The 10,198-nt window shown below is 37.1% G+C and overlaps 1 protein-coding gene across 1 annotated transcript; it reads right to left on the bottom strand.

Annotated features, from left to right (window-relative positions):
- Window positions 1-5,006: 5,006 nt before the first annotated feature.
- Window positions 5,007-5,861, bottom strand: LOC103410212 (ethylene-responsive transcription factor ERF023). The gene has a single exon (XM_008348956.4). It carries the CDS (start codon window positions 5,715-5,717, stop codon window positions 5,151-5,153), a length of 567 nt encoding a protein of 188 aa, XP_008347178.1. The 5' UTR covers window positions 5,718-5,861; the 3' UTR covers window positions 5,007-5,150.
- Window positions 5,862-10,198: the final 4,337 nt, after the last annotated feature.

Below are 10,198 nucleotides of genomic sequence, written 5' to 3'. Positions count from 1 at the left end.
TGCTGTTTGCTGCACCTTTCCTCTCTTATTATTTTTCTCTTTTACTTCTTCATAATTTTTGTTTGCCGAAAATTTAGTTTACAGTCTAGTCTTAATATTATATGAAAATGGGAAAACATCAGTTGCGATAAGGTACAATCATATGGCATTAGGGCCATGCTTAAAATTAAAACTGTGACATAGACATAGATCGACCCCTTGTATTTCCCTCCACATCTTTCTTCCAAAACATTTCTTCACGTGTTACACTTGGACTTGGTGTGTTATGTGGTCCAAGTAACAACATATAAAGGTGTACCACCCAACAAAGCCATTAATTTAGCAAACCCCACCCCCTCCCCTCTCCTTGGGGTTGTTTATGTCTTCTTGCATATACTTGCTCATTCACACAAAATTCTAGGGTTCTCTTTTTATAGGGTTTTCTTTTTATAGTATATCGGTGTATAGAAAGCATCAAAATACGTCGGTGTTTGAACAGTTAGATTGAAATTGTCAAAATCCGATCATACAAATTTAGGTCCTCCAATGCTTTAGTGTACAAAAGTATCGGCTTTTATTTTCTCTTCATGTTTGATATTGTTATCTTAAGAAACAGAAATGGAAAGAGGAGAAAGAGATACTGCATAACATAAAATTTGTAATTTTTTAAGGAAACTAGTTTTTCAACACCCTTTTTTCCCGCAAACGCTTTTGTTTATTTTTTGTTTTAAATTGAATAATTCAAAAGAGAATCAAGAGACACAAATTATTAATAGTGTGTAGAAGGAGAGGAACCATATGAAACTATTCTTTGATCATAGCAAATATATAAGATTTTATCGAATACTGCGGAGGACTTGTTCTTCCCGATATTTGAATCTTTAAATATTTATTTAAAAATATTAAAATCAAAATCTAACCGTTAAAGTATTAAAAGGAAGTTCGCAGATATATAAGCCGGAAATGGTGTCTCTGAACATCAGTAAGAAGTGCAGGAAATTATGATCATTTGTCATTTCTGTAAAATGGAAAGCGAAAAGGTTAGAAATTCTAAATCAATCCCTGCAGAGAGCATGTTTATGGCTCCACAAATATTTGCAGACAAACCCGCAGTGATATATCTATTTCGTTCAGTGTCTCATATATAATATGGTGTTTTCCACATTTGTAACTGTGATTTCTGTGCCTGCGGCTGTAGTCCCACCATTAAGATATTTGTCTCCCATCTTTCATGGCAGAAATTCCTCGTGTTAAAAATCTCCCACCTTCTGCCAAATTATTCTCTAGTGTCATTTTATCTCAAATGCATTCTAGCTAGTAGTCTCCATAACTGTTTAACTACTGATTTTCGCACTATTCTTTTCTTCTCAATGCTTCATTGCTTATATCTATTAATTATTAATTTTCATTTGATTTGTTATATTCATAGACTATAAAAAGGAGTGCATCGAAAATACTGAGAATGCAAAACTCACTCCCTTAAGTTATATATTGGTGTATTTGTATGTATGCCTTCATATAGCATAGCTACAAGAAATTTGAAACTACACCCAACTTGTGTTTGAAATTATTTTAATTAAAAATAGGGTAAAGTACAAAAAACTACCTCAACTATTGGTATCATGACACTTTTATATCTTATCTTTTAAAATTGACAATGTCATACCTCATCTTACCAATTTGTGCCAATGTTATATCTTCCGTTAGGGTTAGCATGAATTTCTCAGTTAAATGCTGACGTGGCTTGATCCGGGACCCATTTTCTATTAAAAATTTAATAAAATATTATTAAAAACTAAAAAAAATAATAATATTATTTAAATATTAAAATAATAAATAAAAATAAAAAAACCTCGGTCAGTTCGTCCTTCCCCCTTCTCTCTCTCCCCATCTTCTTGCAACCCAGAAAGAAGAAGAAGGAGGAAGAAGAAAAAAAAAAAAAAAACTCAACCCAACTCAGTTCTCCCCCCTCCCCCACAACAAACCCAGAAAGAAGAAAAAGGAGGAAGAAGAAGAAGAAGAAGAAGAAAAAAAAAAAAAACCAACCCAACCTAATTCCCCCCCCCCCCCGGCACCCACCCTCTTCCCTCCACACCCATTCCCCTCATTTTCTCCGCACCCAGGTTCTCAACCTTTGGAATCGGCCTGGCGAAGGTTTCCCGATTCCACCTCAACGGGATATGGATTTGTTTTTGGGTTTTTTTTTTTTTTTTTTTTTTTTCGGGTTGCATGTAGTGGGTGCGAGGTTGGGTGCAAAGGTGGGGAGGTTGGGTGCGTAGAGTGGGTGCGGGGAGAAGAGGGGGTGGGGAGGGGGGAGGACAAATTGGTTTTTTTTGTTTCTCTTCTGTTTTTCTGGGTTGCAGTTGCAGGAAGGGGGAAGAAGATGATGGGGAGAAGAGAGAGAAGGGGGGGGAGGGGACGAACTGATTAAGTGTTGGTTTTTTTTTTTTAACTTTTCTTTATTATTTTAATATTTAAAAATATTAAATATTTTTTTTAGTTTTTAATAATATTTAATTTTTTTTAATAGAAAATGGGCTCCGGATCAAGCCACGTCAGCATTTAACTGAGAAATTCACGCCAACCCTAATGGAAGGTATAACATTGGACAAATTCGTAAGATGATGTATGACATTGTCAATTTTAAAAGATGAGGTATGAAAGTGTCATGACACCAATAATTAAGGTAGTTTTTTGTACTTTACCCTTAAAAATATATTGACAAGCACGTAGAACAAAAATGGCCGTCAAAGCCTCTTGAAATTAAATTTCATAGTAAAAAAACACTTGGAAACATTGTTACGAAGAAGAAAGAAAACATGATATTGACGCATATGTTATTATAGATGTCTATTATTGTATTTGATGTTAACCGTTATTAGGTGAATGACATTTTCTATTGTTTAATTCGTAAAATGTTTCTCAGTAGTATTAACGACGGTTAGAATCACAATAGCTAAACAAAAATATTGCATACATTGCGGCCATCATCAAGATATGAATTGACAATCCCCGTACATTTTACATATAACAACAGGCCGGTGGTCCAAATTTGGACTCGTTATAACTTATATGCATTTCACAGTAAAGTTTACTTGAAGAATTTCTCAATGTTTTAAGCCTTTTTACAGGGTTGGTGACACTTCACTGACATGCATGTGGATCAGAATTTAAGACAGCACTTCGAAAAGCCTTGAAGATAGTTAGATAGCAACGTTTCAAAGAAAAGTATCGAATAATTACAAATATTTGTCCAAAATTCAATATATATATCATAATAGTTTGTCAAATTTACTACACTACAATAAAAAACTTAATAAACTAAATCTATAACTCATGCGCAATTGGTGGATTATTCAAGTGATAAGAAAAGTTACACTAAACTTATATAAATTACTAAAAAAGAGATTCGAACATGAGACCTCGGATGTAAGTGCTAATGCTTTTAACCAATCGAGTTACAAGCTACTTGCTTCAATCCCTCATAACTAATTTCTTCATATATACATACCATATAAGTTAATATACCCTTAAAATATAATATCGCTTGTAATAAATTTGTATTTATTGAACTCATATGAGTTAGTGACCAATTTCACTCGATCACCACAGTTTAGAAATGTGGTTAATCGCAATGAACTAGATTTTTGGCCTTAATTTGGGGTTTGCCTTTTTTCATTTCACATGCGCGTGCATTGACAATGGCTTCGATTGCTAGCTTCATCTCTCTTTGTCTTCTCTTTTAAACCTAGAGTATCTACTTCTCAAGTGGGCACGTATGACATTTTCATCGCTGGTTGATATATACAAGTGCATTATTGGCAAATTCCAACTTATTAAGCGCCAGCTTTTTGAGGTTTGATGGTTGAACAACGTCGTATTCTAGTTTCGGTTTTAGGGTTTTAGTGATTGTCTAACATAGTATCGAGAGATGTTGGATTCAATCATTCAAAACTCCGCTACTGCAGTTTTTAGTTGTTTTCGCACAATTGAGATGCACGATTGGGTTGTGCATGAGGGAGGGTGTTAGTTTGATATACGCTGCTTTTCATTTCTTTACACAATTAATTAAGATTAGAGACACTGATTGTCTAACAAGCCAATCCTAGTTGAGGTTGAGGTTACCATAATACCATTGTTACTTTCAAATGGAAGTCTTAACTTTTGCTTAATTTTAACAATTTGGTCAAATTTAGGGGGCGTACTTAACATGTTCCATGGAATATATATCATATATGTCTTTGTCCATTTTGTTTTGTTGCACATGCTGATATATGCAGGTACCGAGCAATCAGCTCCAATATTACGGGCCTAATTCTAAGTGGAAGCATCATTAACAAGTCAATCAACCTCCAAAATCCATCTGACTGGGTTTTCAAGTCATTATAATTGCTTCTGTTTTGACTTGTAATAATATAGAATGCAATGCATATGGGATGCATGAAATTAACGGTACAGGAACATTCGAACGCATTGTTTGATGGTTAGGGTATTTTTCTTTAATTCACTGTGTCTCAAGGTCAAATCTTTATCTTTCTTTAGTGTAGCTTAAAGTAGTAATATCATTTGTAATAAAAAAAAAAGCCAAATTTAGATAGCAATGTGGAACATGAGATCTTTCGATGTACCTGGAACATGACGACACGGTGTTACTATTTCATTTAACCCTATCGTCAATCCCTATCATAATGTGGAATAATAACACCATGTTACAGTGTTGTAGATACACACAAACATTTCACAAAACACAGTAATAATTTTGGGGAAGAACTATATATTTTTTTTCTTCCTATAATCAATTCGATTTGACGAGTTTAAAACTAAGGAATTAAGTCATATAATCCAAGCATCAAAGATCACCAATAATCTCTTCATGAGATTGTGATGAAAAGGCTTTCTGACTCGTTGAAATGAAAGTTGAAGATCATCAAACCAACTAATTAATTAATAGCTACTCATGCACGCAAATTACGAATTTCATATATTTATGAGATAATTATGCTTTTTTTTTTTGTATAGAATTATGCTCAAGTTTAATTGTGATTTTATTTGAAACCTGAGGATCTAAACAAGCAAATAAGAGTAATGATACACACAAAAACAACCTAATCTACCTAACTAATTAATTAGTACACATATATGATGACCATACCAACCACACCCAACACTTCTTAATCAGAGACAAGCCTCTCCGGCCATGCCGCCGCCGCTGCATCACCTGAAAACGTAGTCATATTCCAGCCACATGAGTTCCAATAGCACCCACTATTATCCATCAGCTCAGGCAACTCTATCTCTCCCCAAAAATCATCTCCACCGTCCGTTCCGCTGTGATGATGATGATCATCGTCGTCATCGTCACTTTTTCTGGTGATACGTGACGACTTCATGATTGTATGTGCTGCTTGGGCTGCTGCTGCCTGAATGTCCCTAGCAGTACTCGTGGACGGCCTCGGCAAGTGGTCAACTTCCTCGGGGAAGTTCAGCTGCGCTTTTCGGCCTTTGAGGCAGTAGGCGGCAACGTCGTACGCCTTGGCAGCCATCTCCGGCACAGGGAAAGAGCCTAGCCAAATGCGTGACTTTTTGCGCGGTTCCCTAATTTCGGACACCCATTTCCCCCACCTCCGCTTCCGGACGCCTCGGTACACCGGGTGGCGGGTGCCTCCGCCTTGTGAGTCAGCTTTTGGGAGGGTGGTGGTGGTGCTCGGGTCATCTTCAGTGTACGGTGGTTGCTCCATGTACAATATTGGAACCCTGTCCTTTTAATGTGAGTGCTTTTAATGTGAGTGTCACTCACACTAGTTACTTACTTTGTCCATGCCTTGGGCCTTATAAGTTATATTTTTCTATGAAATGACATTTATGCCCTTGCATAAGAAATTAAGGGACTGGTTATTTCAATGCCCTGTGCGCCAACTGATTGTTATAGTGGGTGGGGTACCAGTGTTTTGAGGGAACATGCATGGTTTAATTGAGCATTTACAACTAAAAAAGCGCCCACATCATGCCCAAGAAAACAACTTTTTAAAAGAAAGATGGTTCTGATTGTTGTTAAAAAATAATGGAATTCACTTCTTTAAGCAATGCATATATGTGCTGAAATGTATGACATCAATTATACACTCACTAGAGTCGCCAAAGAAAAATGTGAATAGGAAGCATTTTCTTTTCTTAGACAATTTCGGACACATATATAAGTGGGTTGATTAAATATGAACTACGAGTTCTGTTAGAAACAATCACTCAAGTACTGATTTATAGTTTGTTGTCAACTGTTGATGAAAGTACTTTTCACAATCAATCAACAAAAGTCACGTAATCGCTTATTGACGACTGTCAACCCTGTCTATCAACTTTTTCTTCCTCTAAAAATCATTACTAGTTTCACTTTAAGGTTCCAAACTTCATTAACTTCACAACAACATTGGCTTATGCATGTCATTACACCCTATGCTTTATATGTTGGTCCCAAATGAACTATGGTTGTGATTTCTACAAACAACCATCACGGTGTGATTTCCATTGGATTACATCTCTAACTGTCTCCTCCAAGGAGTGGTGGACGATTGTCACAAGGGCAAATCAATACAATGACCGACCTACCCTTTCAAGTAAATATCATTATCAAATGCTCAAAGGGCTAATCAATTGCTTTTGGTTTCTATGTCCCTTGGGTTTTGGTCGGTTTACAAATCACATGGTGGATTAATCAGCACGGGATTTTGATGATTTTTCTAGCTTTTATCCTCTTTTTTATTGGGTTTTTTTTTTTTTTTTTTTTGGTGTGGGATAATTTTTGCATGATAAGTTGGTGGGTTTTAGTAGCTTTGGTGTGAGTTTTGACATAGACATAAAGCCCTTGTAAAGTAGTAGTAATGCTCTCCTCCATGGAAACGGGGTCCTCTAATTGGCCTCGATGTAGTTTATGAGTTTGATTAAGGACCACAGTTGTAATTGGACTATGAAACTTCTAATCACAATTGCTTATTGGATTACTTTTCCATTCAATCATTATTATGATAATGATACACGTGTTATCACAAGAAAAGTTAGGAAATCGTAGATAATTCAATATTTATATGATACTAAACACTATCTAGTGATTTTATAGTAGTTTGTTTTTGTGTTATAACTTTTTCAGATATTTTCATTCTATATTTTTGGCTCTCATTCTCATTTAGAAATACTATTGTACCGTTATCCTGTAACAAGAACAAAATATAGCCGTCTTTTTTTTTTCACGCAATTAAGGATTTTATTTGTTTCTTCTTTAATTCTAAGACAAATGACAATTTCTATTTGCATGAGTTTTCGTTTCAGATTATTTGGCTTCACCATATATAAGGTGGGAAGATAAGAGAGTAGTAGCCGGGAGACCACTCAAATTTCCAAGTCTTATTGCTTCACCAACTATACATTATACAGTAGAAAACAAAGTAAGAAAATGAAGCATGCATTGGAAGGAAGTGCAATTCTCAGGATAGCATCAGAGTAACCAAAAATATGCAAACCAACAAAGATAGGAACAAATAATATGCAATGACCAATTAACGAGAATCTTTTAGAGCGAAACAGATTCATATATCTACATATATAATTGCACATGCATGTTGGAGAATCACTGCCACTAAAATCTTATCGGTACGTTCGAAAGGAATAATATCGAGCAGCGGTACCACACCAGATCTGCTGCTATTTCTTATGAAGATAAAACACATACCATTATATACCATCTACAAATGTATTTGTTTTTTTTTACCATTAACGTACAGTTTTCGAACTTGAGATATTTTTCACGAGAAATTAAATTTTTTTCCACCTACATATTTATGTTTAATTTTATACGTTGTTTTTGTTTGATTTATTTAAACCGATGATAATATATAATGATAGATAAGTGAGAGGCTAAAATAAGTGAAAATCAGCTCCCATTTTCAACATTGAAAAGCAAAATACCACCTTATTTTTCCTAAATTAGTAACTAGCTTGTTATTTTATTATGGAAAAAGAGTAGATTCAAACCAAGAACCTCGAGTCTAGAGGCAAATTTCTTAACGCTTGAGCAGTGAACTCCTTACACACACATATACACACACACATGTGTAGCTAAGTGTTATTATCAAAGGGGCTATGTGTATCAATCAAATTGGTATACATGCTTTGTCATTCCCTCTAGGTATAACTTATGGTGTAGCTATCAACTGGTTTATACACCATACAATTAATTATTACATGAACTAACAAATTTAGTGCTACTGAGACTAAATTTATAGACTAAATTTTGTAAACCAAATAATTAACATGAAAGTTAATGATTGGATTATTACTTAAGTGTTAATTAGCATGTTTATTGCTTATTGATGACGTATAATTTAGTTTGCAAATTTAATCTCTCTAGCATTATCATAGTGTGACCGCCGTATGCCACTGAAGCTCAAGGGAAAATTTTATAGGACGGCAATAAGGCCAGCGATGCTGTATGGCACAGAATGTTGGGCGGTGAAGCATCAACACATACACAAAATGGGTGTAGCGGAGATGAGGATGCTTCGTTGGATGTGTGGGCACACGAGAAAGGATAAGATTAAGAATGAGGATATCCGGGGTAAAGTAGGAGTAGCCGAAATTGAAGGCAAGATGAGAGAAAATCGGTTACGGTGGTTTGGACATGTGCAACGAAGGCCTACTGACGCTCCGATTAGAAGATGCGACTATGGGACAGAGGTTCAGGGCCGAAGGGGTAGAGGAAGACCTAGGAAAACTTTGGAAGAGACTCTAAGAAAAGACTTAGAGTACTTGGATCTAACGAAGGACATGACACAGGACCGAGCACAATGGCGTTCTAAGATTCATATAGCCGATCCCACTCAGTGACTTGGATTTTCCAAGTCTCCAATCGAGAAGTTTTCCTCACTCGGGAAATTAAGGGAACACTACCCCAACCTACATGCTCCACTCAGAAAGCTTCAACATACAAGCTTCAACAAAAGAAAATTCAAAGAACTTAGCGAAGAAGGTTTTGGTGTATTTAACACAATACGTTGAAATGAAGGAAAACTTATTTATTGATATCCCCGATAAGCTACAAATGTGTACATATACATGAGTCAAAATAAACAAACAAGAGGGAGCCTTCACAAGGGTTGCTTAGGAGAAGTCTCAGCAGTCGGTAGAGCCCCAGAAAGAGAAGGCACCGGAGGGGGATCATTCGGAACCTCAGTACTGGATAGAACCCTAGAAGGAGGAGGCATCAGAGGTTGATTATTTGGAGCTTCATTACGCGGTACAGCCCCAGAAGACGAAGGCAATAAATGCCTTTGGAACAAACCCACAAATCTCTGATGATCAAGTAAAACCTGACCATCAGTTTCCTTCATCTGGTCAAGCTTCCTCTTCATGTTTGTAGCATAGTCATGTGCGAGCCGGTGCAACTGTTTATTCTCATGCTTGAGCCCTCTAATCTCCTGTTTGAGACTCATCACCTCAGCCGCCAATGATTCAACTTGGCGGGTTCGAGCAAATAGGCGTTGGGCCATATTAGACACAGAACCTGCACACTGAACACTGAGAGCCAGCGAATCCTTAACAGCTAACTCATCAGACCGTTTGGAAAGTAGTCTGTTATCTTTGGGAGTGAGAAGGTTCCTGGCCACCACCGCAGCAGTCATATCATTCTTCATCACAGAATCCCCAACGGTAAGAGGACCAGTAGGGGAGACGAAGGATGGGCGCCATATGTTGTCTGGAGAAGGCGGGGCTGCCTCTTCAACAAGGTTCAAGTCAAAACGACGGTCGGAGGGGCCAGACATTTTCAAAGGTGTTGAAGAGAGAAGAGGTTGGACAAATCAAGATCTTAGAAGTGCAAGAATGGAGCTTCTACTGGTGGAGATTCAAGTGTGCTTTGGAACTTAATGCCAGCCCCTATAAAAATCTGCACTCGACGGATCTTCAGAAATCGAAGAGGCGCCTGCTCAGAAATCGAAGAGGCGTTTGATTTCTCAAAAGCTGGGCTGCTTAGAGACCACGAGGGTTGATCTCAGAAATCGAAGAGGCGTTTGCTTTCTCAAAAGTTAGGCTGCTCAAAGACCACGAAGGCCGATCTCAGAAATCGAAGAGGCGCTCGCTTTCTCAAAAGCTGGGCTCCTCAGAGACCACGAGGGCCGATCTCAGAAATCGAAAAGGCACCTACTTTTCCAGCCTTGTCAGCACCTGTCACACG

The sequence above is a fragment of the Malus domestica genome, chromosome 07, assembly GCF_042453785.1.
Source record: "Malus domestica chromosome 07, GDT2T_hap1".
Classification (NCBI taxonomy): domain Eukaryota; kingdom Viridiplantae; phylum Streptophyta; class Magnoliopsida; order Rosales; family Rosaceae; genus Malus; species Malus domestica.
This window is presented reverse-complemented; position numbering and strand designations above follow the sequence as displayed.